Consider the following 16,983-nt stretch of genomic DNA (forward strand, 5'->3'; position numbering starts at 1 on the left):
AATGTAATATTTCTTTCTAAATTTCTCAGTAAGACATTTTTGGCCTAGGGGTGCTGGGAAAAAATTATTATATTCTAGGGCGCCGTGATTCAAAAAAGTTTGGAAACCACTGATTTAAAATATACAGTACATATTAGTAGTTAGATGCATTAGTTTCTTTCTAGGTGAAGTTACTCTACTACAGAATAGCTAGTGCAAGGCTTATCCTGATTATTATTATTTTTATTAACAGTTTCTTATATAGCGCAGAAAGTTCCGTTGCGCTTTACAACTGGACACAATGATAAGACAAAACTGGGTAATAACAAACAGTCAGAGGGAGGAGGGCCCTGCTCGCAAGCTTACAATCTGTGGGGAAATAGGCATTGATACACAAGGATAGGTACTATTGTATAGTTGTCCAGATTGCAAAGGTTCTAGGTGGGCTGCATGATATCACATCACAGCAATGATGAACCAGGGTCAGAAGGAAGGGAAAGTGAAGAAAGAGAAAATATGTGGAGGATGTGTGTGGACTGTACAGTGAGGATATAATTGTATAGGAAAGCTTATTAAGGTAATGTGAGCGGTTCTGGAATTTGATAAGCTAGTCTGAAGAGGTGAGTTTTCAGGGAACGCTTGAAGGTTTGGAGACTAGAGGAGAGTCTTATTGTACGTGGTACCACGAAGAAAGTCCTGCAATCGTGAATGGGAGCGAGTAATGAGTGTGGATGAGAGACGCAGATCTTGTGAAGAGCGAAGTGGCCGGGTTGGGAGATATTTTGAGATAAGCGAAGTGATGTACGTTGGTGTAGTTTGGTTAAAAGCCTTGTGTGTGAGTAAAAGTATTTTATATTGAATACGGTAGAATACAGGTAACCAATGGAGGGACTGACAGAGCGGGTCTGCAGACGATGAACATCTAGCGAGGAACATTAGCCTCGCAGCTGCATTCAGAATGGATTGTGGTGGTGAGAGTCTCTTCTTGGTAAGAACAGTAAGAAGACTATTGCAGTAATCAATGCGGGAGATAATGAGAGCATGGATAGAAATATCAGGTTATAACTGCAATTGGATGGTGGAAATATAATTAACCCCGTTTTGGAATTACTACGTTTGAGGTGGTAAATGCATGCAAAGGCTTAATACCTTTTTGTGCATTTTCTAAAAAGTATTACTTGTGTGTCTGATAGCTTCCTTATATTGTGAATATCTTTGTAACAAACCTTTTACATCCTTTAGCAGTTAAAGATAAATTATCCTCAGGGGAAATATTTCATGTACAGCAAGTGTCCTATATGAACAGTAAATTGCAAACATACCAGCTTCAGTGGGGCCTAAAATGGATTTTAGGATGCAAGGTCACCGGGCCCAAATTGGAGGATGAAAAGCCCAAAAGCCCAGAGAAGTAAAGGAAACACCAGCTGCTGCAGATGTTGCCCCTGGCGAGCACTCACCTACTGAAGCTGGTCTGGTTTTATGTGTTGTTGCTATTTCCAAGTATCTGTGGTCTTTCAGATTCCTTTTTCTGTGTAATAGAATAACCATCTGTCCAGAGCTGCATACTGTAATCCTCCTAGACTAGTAATGTGTATATATGTATATATGTAAGCTCCATTGGCCTTTGAACCATGGGACAGTTGCTATTTCCCTCATCACCTAGTACTGCGGTGGTGATAGGCTAAGCATTATCTGTCCGGCAAATAAAAGAACCCGATTTGAATCACAATATGGGATTGGACAACAGGATTATCCTCTTCATTATTTTACATCTTCTGGAAGAAACCATATTAACCTGTAAACCAGCGAAGCTGTTAAGGCCACCGAATGTAAACTCTGGTAACGGAAAGGGGCCCTGACTCGGTTCTTAGTGGTAGACGCCATGCTGGGCCTCCTGTCAAGCTCAGAGCGTCTGCATGCCACCAGAATCGCCACAACAGTCAGTGTTCACCTTCTTGATGACCCAGGAGGAACAGGTTGAGAACAGATGGAAGCTTCAAGGAACAAACATGGCCTTCTCCAGAAACATTGTGGACTCCTCTACCTGGACAAGAAGAGGTTCACCTTGCGGTTCAACAACGATGTCATCATGTCAACATGTGGTTGCCCCCATTGGTCACCAGCTTCTGAAAGGATAGGGGTGTAGGGTTTTGCCTGCTGAGGAAGGCTGCTTCTCGGTTTTCCTCCCCGGGAACGACCCCCACTGTGATGAGTGGGTAAATTTGCGCCACACAACGCATGATCCAGCATTCAAAGACAAATACAAAGTCATAACAAAATAAAATGAATAAAACAAGCTCAAACGTAAAGTGGGAATGACCAATTTCAGAAAAACATGGTGAAAGATCGAGAAGACCATTCCAAAAGCAAACAAAAAAAGTCTCCTTACAGTGACGGCAAACAGCATGGGCCGCCGAGAGAGGACAGTGGGTTCCAGAACAACTATTTGGACTGCAATATGTGTTCTTAGGATGAATGAAAATAAAATCTCTTTAGGTACCTTGTAGGCCTGCGTTAACATATAAATGACACCAGGAGCTCCGTGACACCAGTGCACCAGAAGGTCCCTATTCTCTCCAATGCAGGAAGGATAGTTTCCAGATGGGAATTTGAGTTGCCGGACATATTCCACACTGGGTCGGATGAGGGTCTGTAGCTTTTCACTGCTGGTATTGCAGACGGGCTGAGAGAAACAAGGAAACATATCAAATATAAATACTGTATATATAACCCACATCTAAAATGTTCTGTGTTGCCCTAACATGTCACTGCAGCTCTGCTACACAGGGAGGGATTAAATGGTTACTCCTATTATACCTTTCTCCTGAGGTTCAATCCCACAAGTGTGTCACATGTCTGTGATTGTTCACTACATTTTCTATTTTAGTACATACCTCCTCCGTGCCACAAAGGCACCAACGTAACATTGTGTTTTACAGTGGGAGTAATTTACCAGCACAACTGATGCACACACATACATACAAAGATCACAGGTGTGCGCCACTGAGTCTTTATTACATGTGTATCATGTGTACATTATCTATCACAGGCGTAATCATCTCATCAGTACAGTGGTGTGATGTCAGCACTCTCACTCAGCAAATACATCTACGAAAATTTTATTGATAACAATAAATTGTTTCATCTCTTCGTCAAAGTCAAAATGCACCTCCTACTGTGAAACAGAAGGGTATTAGTTATCTCGGAGTACATGACCTACAGAAAAATAAAAACTCGTCCTGTGCAATTACGGTATATGGTCATCAGACCAATGCGGAAGCTGTTTGTAACCTATTTACTTGTGATATTGTATGCTGACATTTACAGTATTGTATCAGCTGAAGAAAGTCTGGCCTCTCATATCCCATCCCTGCAATAGAACTAGGTAGGCAGCCACTACTGTTGGCTTTACACAATAACATTACAGCGCTCCGTGGCTGCCCTGTCCATCCTGCAGAGCAGCTATAAAGTGTAGCAGTCACGTGACTCAGAAAATGCAAATGTGCCGTACTCATACGCCATTCCTGAGAATAAGACGGTGCTGCTCCCTCTCTGCCTTCTTCCCCTTGCTGTAATGACATATGTCAATGGGATGCCATCCCGGCCATCGATATACCGACACTGGGATCCCTGAAGGACGCCACAAGCCCGGCGTCTAAATACCAACACCGCTCGGGATACCGGCATCGCAAGAACGACAACTGGAATCCCGAATAACCGCCCAGCAGGATGCGCTGGTGTCTTGACGTGGAAAGGGGGTGGTTAGGTTTCGGCAGGAGAAGGGGGGTTAGGGTGCAGGGATGGAAAGGTTACGGACCAGGGAGAGAGGGTTAGGTTTAGGCACATAGAAGGGGAGGTTAGGGTTAGGGACCGGGGAGGGTTCGGCTTAGGCACATAGAAGGGGAGGTTAGGGTTAGGCACCAAGCAGGTTTAGGCAGCAGGGAAGGGAGGGTTAGAGTTAGGCACCACTCGGGACGGTTAGGGCTAGGTACCCACAAGGTAGGGTTAGGGTAGGGGGCAGGGGAGGGTTAGGGTACTTTACAGGGGGCTGACAGGACTCTTATGGACGGGATGACCTCGGTATTCTGACCGTCGGCATCCTGTCCATTGGGAAATCATACTGAACCCATGTCAATGTCCTATTTCGGCTTCCTGAACTCAGCTCTTTTGTGCTATATTTGCAGCAGATAGAAGACACTGTAAGTGCAAACGCCCGTCACACCCCTGTGGTCCAGGCCGCCATCAGCACACACTTGTTACCCTTTATTTGTATCGAACCTAATTGCAAGCTCCTTACAGCAGGGCAGGGGTCTCCCCCTTATGTATTTAGAGCTGCCTGTCAGTGTCCTTCTAGGGAAGCATGAACGAAACAGGCGTAAGGCCGAGGTCACCGGGAGATTATACAGCACAGAGCCGTATAAACTGACTGTTATATTCATTTTGGGGGTTTTATTATGTATTTCAAATGCATCGGATATCTCATACTCAATCTATAGAGCAAGAGTGTGTGTGTGCAGTCTCCCAGTGATAACCTGGCATCAGGAGGGGCGGTGCACCTACAAACCGGGTGGTAAGGCTGACAGTACCCAGGGGCGCTGCCTGCGCAAAGCATCACCCTTCTTAAACAAGCAATCTACGCTGCAGCTCTTCGTACACTGCCAACAGTGGCACGGCTCCGCATACCCACCTGCATTAAGTAGTAGTAGATGCCTGCCAGGCCGTGGGCCGGTCCCACGTAGTGTTCTCTGTACCACTCGTACATTAATGGGCTCTGGGCGGTAACACATTTCTGAGCTGCCGTGCTCTGACCGGATCTCAGGACCGCGTCACACACCTGAAACAGAGATCCGCATTACTCATCTCAACACGTTCCTGGAACTCGGTCAACCAGAGAGATTTGTATTCTACCGTCTGCTGCGGAACCGTTCATGCAAACGCAACATTAACTAAAAGTATTTACATTTACGCTTAAAGTGAACAATTAGCTTTTGCAGCTACAGGTCAGTCTGTACTGTTAATACATAACCCCCTACAGTACCTCCCAATATTCCCAGTCTGTGAGTCAGGTTGGCGGGCGGGCTATTGCACCATGGTGAGGACTGCCTCGCCCTTTCCTCCATGCACCAGATCACTGCAAATCTACTATGTGCTGTACAGTAGGACACTGGTGAATGTGAGAGACCGCCCAACTTTCCCACTGGGGGACAAAGCTGTACTAGACAGGGATTTGGGGGACAGCACTAAAATCAGGACTGTCCTGCTGTAGAGATCCTGGATAAAATGAGAGCAGCCTTACTGGATGCAGATGCATCACTTATAAATCAAATAACAGTGTTATCTTTTGCTGTATCTATGCAAAGAATTTTGGCAAACACTAGGGGGCGTAGAGCGCCAACAATAGGGACACTGGGCCTAATTTAGACCTGAGCGCTAGCAGGCGATTTTTGCACTGTTGTGAACAGATAGTCGCTGACTACAGGGGGAGGGTATTTTCGCTTTGCAAGTGTGCGATCGCATGTGTAGCAGAGCTTTACAAACAGATCGTGTGCAGTCTCTGCGCAGCCCAGGACTTACTCAGCCGCTGCGATCACATCAGCCTGTCCGGGACCGGAATTGACGTCAGGAATCCTCCCTGCAAACGCTTGGACACACCTGCGTTTTTCCAACCACTCCCAGAAAATGGTCAGTTGCCACCCACAAACGCCCTCTTCCTGCAATCTCCTTGCGAATGCCCATGCGCATGGATCCTTCGAACAAACCCGGCGACCCGCTTTGTACCCGTGCGACACGCCTACGCATTGCGGTGCATACGCATGCGCAGTTTAGACTCGATCGCCTGCTGTACGAAAACGCAGCCTAGGGATCAGGTCTGAATTAGCCCCGTGTGAACTGTTCTCTAGCAGGAACATATGAGCAACGCGAAACCGCAGACACATTTCTACTCTCTTGACCCACTGACTCACAAACTGATCATATTAATATAGACTGCTCCCACCTCCTGGATGTACCGGACAGGAATCTTCTCCTCCGCGTAATGCTGGTTGATGAACAGCAGGGTGTATAGGTAACCCATCCGGCCATATAAAAGTTCATCTGGTAGCCGGGAATCTGCCTTGATCACAGACGGGTGAATCTGGAGAACTCTGCAAGCAGCAAGAAAACAGACGGGATAAGTAGAAGCACTACTTTATCAATAGGAGAGCTGGAAGTGACCCAGGGTAGGGATTAATAAGCAAGCCTCAATAGTGGTGGATATATATTATAATATGCTGCTCCTTCCTAATCAGTGGCAAGGAATGTGCTACCGAGTAACAAAACACCAGTCCTTTTCTATGCTCTCCTGTTGAACTTTGTATGTGATAGATGTGTTGGAGAAAATCAAGGAATGATTTAAATGTGACTTTGTTGTTCTGTGTTGCTGAATATAGGGGGTCATTCTGACCCGATCGAACGCTGCAGTTTATCGCAGCGGTGCGATCGGGTCAGAACTGCGCATGCGCCGGCACATGCCAGATGGCCGCTACGATTGCCTCTGGCTGATTGACAGGCAGATGCGGTCACTGGGGGGGGGGCGGCGGAACGGCGGCGCTTGGCCGCCGTTTCGTGGGCGTGGTCCGGCCAATGCAGGCGTGGCCAGACCAAACGGGGGGCGGGCCAAAGCTGTGCTGGCCGGGAGCTACTCTTGAAGTGCAAAAGCATCGCCGCTGTGCGATGCCTTTGCACTTCTGCAGGGAAGGGGGGTGGCACTGACATGCGGGGCGGTATAGCCCTGTGCTGGGCGTCCCCCCGCATGTCAGTGTGAATGACCATAGCTGTGCTAAATTTAGCACAGCTACGATCATCTCGGAATGACCCCCATAGTGGCACCATATAATAAGCAATGGATGCAGGATTTTGACAGCTAGCACCCCGGGTGCCGGGATATCATATGTATCCCATAAGCAATAATAGATGTTGGAAGGTTTGGGGGTCACTCGCACATTCTTCCATTTTTTCTTCTAAATATGGAATTATGTTTTCACGTCTCATTGTGACTCCTGGATTGGTCTCGTCCAGATACGTCACACATCTAGCCTCAATACGCCATGCAGCGGGAGACGCCTGGCGTGAGCGAGGTGACGGGTTCTAGTGTCGCGCATCTTTTATTGCAGAAAATTAGTCTAAGGGCCTAATTCAGACCTGATCGCTGTTGTGCAAATTCGCAAGGCGGACGATTATCATTAGACTGAACACGCGTACGGATCATAATGCCAAACTGCAAAAGAAATTATCTTCTTTTTTGATCGCTATGAGTACGCAAGTTGATTGACAGGAAGCGGCCGTTTGTGGGTGGTAAGTGGCCGTTTTCTGGGAGTGTCAGGAAAAACGCAGGCGTTCCCAAATGTTTTCCGGGAGGGTGTGCGACGTCAGTTCCGTTCCCGATCAGCCTGTTCTCATCGCACTGGAGGAGTAAGTCCTGGGCTGCGCACAGACTGGAAAAAAACATTCGTCGGTGAGTGAGTTGCGAACGGATTTGCAGCTGACCGGCGTTTGCAAAGCTTTTTGCACGTCTTACAGAGACTTGCACGTGGCAGATTTTCACTCTGTCTGGGCGGCAAATTCGCAGAGGAGCGATTAGGTCTGAATTATCCCCCTAGTGGCAAAATATCTCTGTGGACCTTGGCATAGAAAAAACCTGTGGCCGTTGCATCATAGCACCTTGTATTCAGATTCAGTTGCACACAGATAGACAAGTGTTGCATACTAGCACATAGTCGCAACGCTGTATGGAACATTTGATTATGTTGCGCCAGAATACTCCGCAGCCCTTTATGTATCTCTTTCTGCCTTCTGATGGGACCGCTTGGCTTAAATCGGCACCAATTAAGAAGTTATTGCAGCTGGAAGGCTGAAAAGAACCACTATCTCATAATACACCTCCTACTTAGGAGATGCAAACCTGGTTGTGCAGTAGGGTCAGGGCCTCAGCTCCTGTTGTACAGCGCCCTCTAGTGCTGACTGTTACTAACCTTCCCATGCAACAGCCCTGACATGGAAATACATGTACTGAGCTCTAGGTACTATACTGACGTATATAATGGCTGTTCTCTACTTGATAACGTTTGACGACACCTGCCCAATGTGTGTAACTAGTACTACGTGTGCGTAGAACGTTAAGGGTCTGTTTGAGTGACAGCGACTAAGAAAAGAGGGTTCGTTACATATTTGTGTGATTCTGCAGAATGAAACCTGCTGCGGAGTCAGATTTGGAACCCTCACCTTGTGATACAATCCTCTGCCTCCTTGTGGTTTCCCAGCTTATAGGAAATAACAGCTGCTACTGCATAGGACCCTGCGTAGCCGCACAGAAAGGTGACGTCGCGCTGATTCACGCGACTAAGGCCTTTGGCGGCATACTCCTGTGCCCTCTGCAGGTAGGATGGATCTCCATAGACCTCAGAGAGGTGAAGATACAATAGGGCAATTCCTAGAGGGGGCAGAAACATAACAATGGGATTGGTTACTTGTCATGGTACAGACATGGAACGTTTATTCAGCTCAGCCGGTGAGGAAGTAATTGTGGAGTTTACAAAATTTTAAATGACAATACCTTGTTAAGCTACATGGTAGACCTGTGTAATTTCTGCGTTATGATAAACTGCTCTGCACGTCCACCAGCTGGTGTAGGTGTACATTCATTGCCAGTGATACGGTGTGCACACCAGCCGCACTTATGGTAGTCCCTAAATTGTGTATTTATAATATGTCCCGCTATGGGTCTGCAAATTAAAATGCACTATTTAGATCTCCTTCCCGAGATTATTGTATCCCATTCAAATGTTACCTTTACGGATATCTGAGACAGACCTGAAAATTCTCAACAAGGCCATTAGTGAATTTATCTGGGCACAAAAAACACCTAGAATCTCACTATTTAAGTTATGCCAATCGCAAACATTAGGCGGTGTTAACCTACCCTGCCTCAGAAGCTATATGCTGGCCGCAAATTACCGTTACGCTGTTGATTGGATACATGAGACGGAAGTCTTCGCTAACACCGGCTTGGAGCAGGTTTTTTGTCCCGATACCTCACTAGTCAGCTTACTACACACACGTCCATCCTCCTTCCCTCCTCAGATACAAAACAACATTCTATTAACAACAACTTGCATGGCCTGGAGACAGGCACGTTCTAGGATGGGCATCTCTAGCCACAATACCACCTTTCTCCCCCTATCACATAATCCAGATTTCCGCAGGACAACTATATGCACCACGTTGGTAGCTCTGTCAAACCAAGGCATTAGATTATCGTACCAGTTGATTGGTCGAGACACCTATTTGATGTGCATGTATACTACCCTTTGCGAGAGATTTCCACAACTCCCAATCCCACTATTCGTATATTTTCAGATTCGTAGCTACCTCCATAAATCATTAGCCACAATGACAGTAAAAGACAAGTCTAACAATCTAGATGTCGTTTTACAAGCAACGCCTAGGGTGCACCATTCCACAGCTTTTCTCTATACATTTCTCAAAAAAGCCATAGACTGGGAGAACACCCAGTCAGGACTGGCCAAATGGGCGTTGGACTTCCCAACTATCACCACCTCTGCCAAGCTTGCCGCATTTAATAAAATCAACAAAACTCTCATATCAGCATCATATGCTGAGATGAACTATCAAATATTACACCGCTCCTATATTACACTGAAATTACGATTCCAAATGGGCGCAGCTCCTGATTCTAAATGTTTTAAATGTGGTGCACCAGGGGCAGATATCTATCACTGTTTATGGAGCTGTCCTGAAGTCAGCAAGTTCTGGGGTTTGATACAAACCTTTATTAAAAATAAACTACACATTGATATGGTGGCCTCTCCAGAGTGGGCTATCTGGGACATACACTGCCAATCTTATACACCTAAACTGCCCCTTGGCCAGCGCATGCTGCTGACTAAAATAGCAGCTGCTGGCAAAAAGACTATCCTGTCACAATGGATTGCTACTGATTCATGGTCTCTGGCTTTGTTGTTACCGAGATTATCATACTTATTCCATATGGAGTGGCTTGAAATGTCAATTGATAAAGAATACAAAATTAAATTTTTTTTTTATATATTTGGCTTCCTTACGTGCAGATGCTTGATGATGTCATTAAGATCCCCCTTCGACAAGCTATAAAATATACTACATGGTACAATCTTGAACTGCTTACCCTAGGTCATCCCCCTTTTTAGAAAATGTTTAGAAAATGTCAAAACAAAATGGCTTGTAACACCTCCTTCCTTTGCCTGACCAGTGATGTTTATCTTTGCGATATACCATGTTGAGTTACTGTTATCACGATATACTACTATATACTGTAATGTATGCTTTATGTGGATGTCCAATAAAATATTATAAAAAAAAAAAAAAATGCACTATTTAAAGGCAAATCCAGAGTGATGTAGGGTGCAGTTGCTGGCATGTGAATGCTGACACATTGCAGGCAAAATTAGGGCTAGGCAGAAAAAAAGGGCATTTTTCGCAAAAAAATTTTTTAGGACGAATGGGGATTCACCCTATTTAATAGCAGGGATGTTTTGTCGCCTAGCCGAAAAATTCAGCAGGAGCGAAAAACATGTGGATCGGGGAATCCACGTGTTTTTGCACATGCAAAAACGTGGGTTGTTTTTGCTGATTTTGAGCCATTTTTCGCCAATGCCTTTTCACAAAAAAAAAAAAAGTAAAAAAAGGCATTCAAAAAATGCCTTAAAAATGGGCGAAAAACGTCCCGCAATTGAATACGAGGGAGGGTGAATTCGATAGCTCCGAAATTGTTGGGGCTAATTGAATACCCACATAGTGTACACATATGAAAAATATGAAAAGCTCTACATATTAAGCAAGAAATGTGCAAATTCCTGCAACCCAGCCGAGGCATGCTTATCAGGGTAACAAAAGGTTAAATAGTGACAGGAAATATAACAGAAGAGGTTAGACAAAAGTGTATCCTGTATAGTGCTCGTATGTGTTTGCATGGGAATATCAAGGATCAATTAGGATTAGTGTTTATCCAACATTTTTGGGATAAAAATTATGAAAACAGCGTTATTATGATATGTTGTATGGAGAAAATAAGACTGAATGTGTAATGTAAGCTTGTTCATTCCCCTTGCATTCAGGGAGGATAGATGATGTTACATAGCTGACTCCAGAAGTAGACACACGTAAGCCTAAAGCCGGGTACAAGATGGTATCCGTTCACATGGTCGACCATGTTATGGTCGACAGTCATTAGGTCGACCACTATTGGTCGACATTGACATGGTCGACACATGAAAAGGTCGACGTGAGTTTTTTTAACTTTTTTTTCTTTTGGGGAACTTTTCCATACTTAACGATCCACGTGGACTACGATTGGAACGGTAATCTGTGCCGAGCGAAGCGGTAGCGGAGCGAAGGCACCATGCCCGAAGCATGGCGAGTGAAGCGAGCCATGCGAGGGGACGCGGTGCACTAATTGGGGTTCCCAGTCACTTTACGCAAAAAAGACACAAAAAAACCTAAAAAAAAACAACCTCATGTCGACCTTTTCATGTGTCGACCTTTCATGTGTCGACCATTTTCATGTGTCGACCATGTGTCCATATCGACCATGTCCATGTCGACCAATAGTGGTCGACCTAATGACTGTCGACCATAACATGGTCGACCATTCATACCGGAACCGTACAAGATTGAGCCTTCTCTGCCCGATATGTCGTTTCCGGCCGAATACGAATGACACATCGGACGGCTAGTACAGGGTGTGCAATCCTGAGATTTGGCCATATGCCTTGCTGCCGCCTCCTTCCCCTCTAACATCTTGGGTGCACAGGAGAGATTGGTGAGCTTGGTTAGTTATAACTAAATGAGAAAAAAAAAAAACCACCAGACAAGAGTAAAAGGAGGGGTTAGGAACGCAGTGTCCCCCAGATGGTTTCAGAGAAATGGATTTAACTAAGTACCAAAAGTCGTCTTTGCCCAATCTTCCTCTCTGGGGAAATACCATGTGGACATTCCCTCGGGCAAGGTATGTTCAGACAAAACTGTGCCCAAACACGACTGTCAACCAGGAGCCAATAGATAGCACATTAGATCAGCAAAGCTCGGAAAACATTAAGGTTAAACCAGGGTCTTTCCAGGCCAACAATGGCTCCCAGGAACTGCTCACCAAACAGGATAGCAAACTGGGCAAGGCATAGCCATTACTGTATTATTGTTTTGCATTTAATATTAGTGCCGCTTTAAATTGTAAGGTAAAATCCACTGCTTCGTCAATATACCCCTACGTGGGATAAGTGATTAATCCCTGGCAGTCACATTAAACACACCACGGTGACTGGTTATTACTGTATAGCAGACTCAAATGACTTTCTCAGAACACAGACCGTTCCCACTCAGCTTACTAGTCAGACCCTTACGAGTCCCGCATATTTCACTTGTCCATTGCTGAATTTGTCCTACTGTATATACAAAATAGTATATCAATTAAATAAATAGGGTTGACATTTCAAGCTGCAATTTTCAAAAACACTGAGGGATATTAAAGGCCATTCAAAAATAAAAAGACACCTCCTACTCATCCAGGTGACTCTGAGAAAAAAAATGGCACCTTAAAGTATAACGGCTTCATAAGGGATTTATCTAGGCAGTTGCACCGCTTGGAAAATGATGATCGAATGACGGTAATGTATAAGTCAGACTAATGTTCCAGACTGAAAGGAGTGCAGTAAGTATTCTGCATACTGGACATGGGGCCTACTCCAGATCTGATCGCACCTCTGCGAATTTGCAGAGGTTTGCGATCGGATAGTCGCCGCCCAGCCAGAGTGAAAATCCGCCCCGTGCAAGCCTGTAGTCCGTGCGAAAAGCTTTGCAAACGCCGGCCAGCTGCAAATCCGTTTGCAACTTGCTCAACATAGAATGATTTTTCCAGTCTGTGCGTAGCCCAGGACTTACTCCTACAGTGCGAAAAAACAGGCTGACCGGGGCCGAAGCGGACGTCACATACTCGCCCTGAAAACGCTTGGGAACGCCTGCATTTTTCCCGATACTCCCAGAAAACGGCCAGTTACCACCCCCGAACGTTCGCTTCCTGTCAATCAATCTGCGTACGCCTAGTGATCAAAAAAGACGCAGGATTTTTTCGCAGTTTGGCCTGGCGCCTGTGCATTACGATCCGTATGTATGCGCAGTTGTTTGATGACCGGCCGCTTTGCGATTTCGCCCAACAGCGATCGGGTCTGAATTAGGCCCTTGGACAGGAGATGGCGCAGACATCGCAGTGGGTGTGGCAGGTCCAAATAATTTTTTCTCTAAGGCCTGGAAGTGGTGAGGGGAAGGGAACAGAAAGGAGCAGGGTCCCCAACAGCGCAGAAGTGATGGCAGGCTCCTGGGACACCGATGCAGGCTGGCTTTGGTGCATGAAATGACATACTTACATTCCCATTGATTATAGCACATTCTAACAGGATATATTTCGGTAGTTTGCATTGTCAGATGCAGGCGCATAAGGGAAGTGTGATCCCCATTAGGATTTACCTGACCAGCCGGTGTACACCGTGAAGTCTCTCGGATCTGCAGATTTCAGTCCCTTTTCCATGAGCTGAAGGAGTCCTTTGATTGTGCCATTCAAACGATTAACAAAGTCAGGAGTCAGCTATAAATAAAATGGTCAGATAATAAATGAAGGAACCATCGTATAAACACTAAACAAATGGTTCCAAAGTGCCAGCGAACAAAATCCAAAATGTAATAATGATACAGGTTGAGTATCCCATATCCAAATATTCCGAAATACGGATTATTCCGAAATACGGAATTTTTTAAGTAAGAGTGAGATAGTGAAACCTTTGTTTTTTGATGGCTCAATGTACACAAACTTTGTTTAATACACAAAGTTATTAAACATATTGTATTAAATGACCTTCAGGCTGTGTGTATGAGGTGTATATGAAACATAAATGAATTGTGTGAATGTACACAAACTTTGTTTAATGCAAAAAGTTACTAAAAATACTGACTAAAATCACCTTCTGGTTATGTGTATAAGGTGTATATGATACATAAATGCATTCTGTGCTTAGACTTGGGTCCCATCACCATGATATCTCATTATGGTATGCAATTATTCCAAAATACGGAAAAATCCCATATCCAAAATACTTCTGGTCCCAAGCATTTTGGATATGGGATACTCAACCTGTAATACACAGACAACAGAAACAACAAATGTAACAACACACTGAATAGCTGGCAAAGTATCATGCGGCATAGTTTATTTTTTATTATTTATTTATTAACAGTTTCTTATATAGCGCAGCATATTACGTTGCGCTTTACAATTAGAACAACAGTAATAGAACAAAACTGGGTAAAAACAGACAGACATAGAGGTAGGAAGGCCCTGCTCGCAAGCTTACAATCTATAGGGAAATAGGCATAGATACACAAGGATAGATGCTACCTATTGCATAATGGTCCACCAGATTGCTAGGTTCTTAATGGGTTGTATGATGATACCCCGCAAAGTTGGCCAAGTGTCAGGAGGGTGTGAGACTAAAGAAAGACAAGATATGTGATGTTATGAATACTCTACAGAGGATGTAATTAGATAGGGAAGCACTGAAGGTTATGTGGGTGGGTCTGGAATTTGATAGGCTTGTCTGAAGAGGTGAGTTTTCAGGGAACATTTAAAGGTTTGGAGACTAGAGGCGAGTCTTACTGTGCGTGGGAGGGCATTCCACAGAGTGGGTGAAGCCTGGATAAAGTCCTGTAATTTTGAGTGTGAACAAGTAATGCGTGTGGATAGTCTAGTTTAAGTAGACTCCATTCCACCAAACACTAGGTATATTTACTAAGGTGCAGGTTTTTGGAAGTGGAGATGTTGCCCAGGGTTCAGTATGTAATCCCGATGGACGGATGCCGTCGGGCAGAATACCGACAACGGCATCCCGCCCATCAAAACCGCGACAGCCCCGTAGTTAAGACACTAAGCCTCCCCTGCCCCCTACCCTTACCCTTCCTTGTGGGTGCCTAATCCCCCCTTGGAGGTGCCTAACCCTAACCCTCCCTTCCCTGCTGCCTAAACCTAACCCTCCCCGGTACCTAACCTTTCCGGCCCTGCACCCTATCCCTAACCCCCCCTTCTCCTGCCTAAACTTAGCCCTCCCCAGTGGCAAGAAGTGAGCACGCCCCGCAGAAAGGACGATCGGGATTCTCGGCCTCTGTATTTTGACGCTGGGATTCCCCCCTAGCCTGCATTCTGACGTCGGGATTGTGGCCGCAAATTGGGATTCCGGTGTCGATATTGTGACTGCTTCCCGTTGCCCATAACAACCAATCAGATTCTGCTTATCATTTATCTAGCATATTCTAAAAGGTAATAGCTATAATCTGATTGGTTGCTATGGGCAACATCTCCACTTCTAGAAACCCACACCTTAGTAAATATACCCGTAAGAGTCAAATTAATTTATGTATTTATTACCAGTTATTTATATAGCGCACATATATTCCGCAGCGCTTTACAGAGAATATTTGGCCATTCACATCAGTCCCTGCCCCAGTGGAGCTTACAATCTATGGGGCAGATGTATTAACCTGGAGAAGGCATAAGGAAGTAATAAACCAGTGATATGTGCGAGGTGATAAACCAACCAATGAGCTCCAATATGTAAATTAACAGTTAGGATCTGATTGGCTGGTGCCTTTATTACCTTGCACATATCACTGGTTTATCACTTCCTTATGCCTTCTCCAGGTTAATACATCTGCCCCTATATTCCCTGCCACATGTACACGCACACACATATTCACGCTAGGGTTAATTTTGTTGGGATCCAATTAACCTACCAGTATATTTTTGGATTTTGGGAGGAAACCGGAGTACCCGGAGGAAAACCACGCAAGTATGGGGAGAATATACAAACTCCACACAGGTTTAGGCACCTCCGGGGGATGGCTAGGGTTAGGCACTAAGGGGGGGGAAGTTAAGTTTAGGCTGTGGGTAGGGAGGGTCAGGGTTAGGGTGGTGGGAAGAGGCGAGAATACCCCTTACTCACCCTTGTCAGATTTTTAACCGCCGGGATCTCTTGCGCTATTTTGAACACCGGGATCCTTTGCGCCGGGATTACATACTGATCCCGTATAAAGCCTCAAAGTATCCAAAGTCACGGCTGACTGCTTATACCAGAAGGTGCACGGATAATCCCGGGTGTCCTAAAGCGAGCCGGTGTATCTCCATAGTCATGGCTGAGAGAGAGATGTTGCAGAGAGTGGAGACCAAGCTCAACACTCGTGGTCAGAACTGAGTGTCATTCCCTGTCGGATACAAAGTGCACACCAGAGGGGTCCAGTAATGGAGGAGCAGTATCCAAAGAAGAAATATTCATAAAGCATTTCGTCATATACAGGTGACTTTATCACAGGCACATACAGGCCACTGCCTCTGCCTGGCTTTGTTGTTCTCCTTATTAATGTCTAAGCCCTCTCCGTCTACCCAGCAATGATGGTAAAAGAGGAAGCGGGGAGCTGGTGGCTTCACGTCACGGCAACAGGTATTTGGATTAATGTGAATTTGCAGGGACCTGTGATCCAGCCGCCTATTGCGGGGGTGACAAGCTGTCCGCTCCTCGTTCTCTGTTCCCGGCTTTAACCATCACTGCCGGGGAGACCGAGAGGGAATAGACATTGAGAAATGCAGCGGCTGAGCACCCTGTGTCAGCCGCACATTAACATCAATCACTGGAGACCTGCAGCACTAAACTGGCAATTACCAGCAGCGGCCCGTTCCCCACTCTAAGCAACATTGCTGGAGTAAAGCTGAACGCAGACATCCAGGAATTCCAGCAGCTGTGCACCTAGTAAGATCCCTGTACCTCGTATTACTACCAAGTACTGGGGATCTATAGAGGCTGAGATTCAAAACCTCACGGGACGACTTTGGGAAAGGAAGGGGCAGAATACTTAGGGGCAGATGTATTAAGCTTGGAG

General features: G+C 45.5%; 1 protein-coding gene across 1 annotated transcript in view; it reads right to left on the bottom strand.

The window, feature by feature from the left end:
• Positions 1 to 16,983, bottom strand: part of LANCL1 (LanC like glutathione S-transferase 1) — a 49,562-nt gene that overhangs the window by 14,649 nt on the left and 17,930 nt on the right. The window contains exons 3-7 of the mRNA XM_063933075.1: positions 13,531 to 13,648; positions 8,239 to 8,446; positions 5,975 to 6,122; positions 4,667 to 4,813; positions 2,480 to 2,662 (exon numbers count right to left, since the gene is read on the bottom strand). Coding sequence (XP_063789145.1) covers positions 2,480 to 2,662; positions 4,667 to 4,813; positions 5,975 to 6,122; positions 8,239 to 8,446; positions 13,531 to 13,648 — 804 coding nt within the window. The remainder of the gene's footprint in view (positions 1 to 2,479; positions 2,663 to 4,666; positions 4,814 to 5,974; positions 6,123 to 8,238; positions 8,447 to 13,530; positions 13,649 to 16,983) is intronic.

Source organism: Pseudophryne corroboree, chromosome 7, assembly GCF_028390025.1.
Source record: "Pseudophryne corroboree isolate aPseCor3 chromosome 7, aPseCor3.hap2, whole genome shotgun sequence".
Taxonomy (NCBI): Eukaryota; Metazoa; Chordata; class Amphibia; order Anura; family Myobatrachidae; genus Pseudophryne; species Pseudophryne corroboree.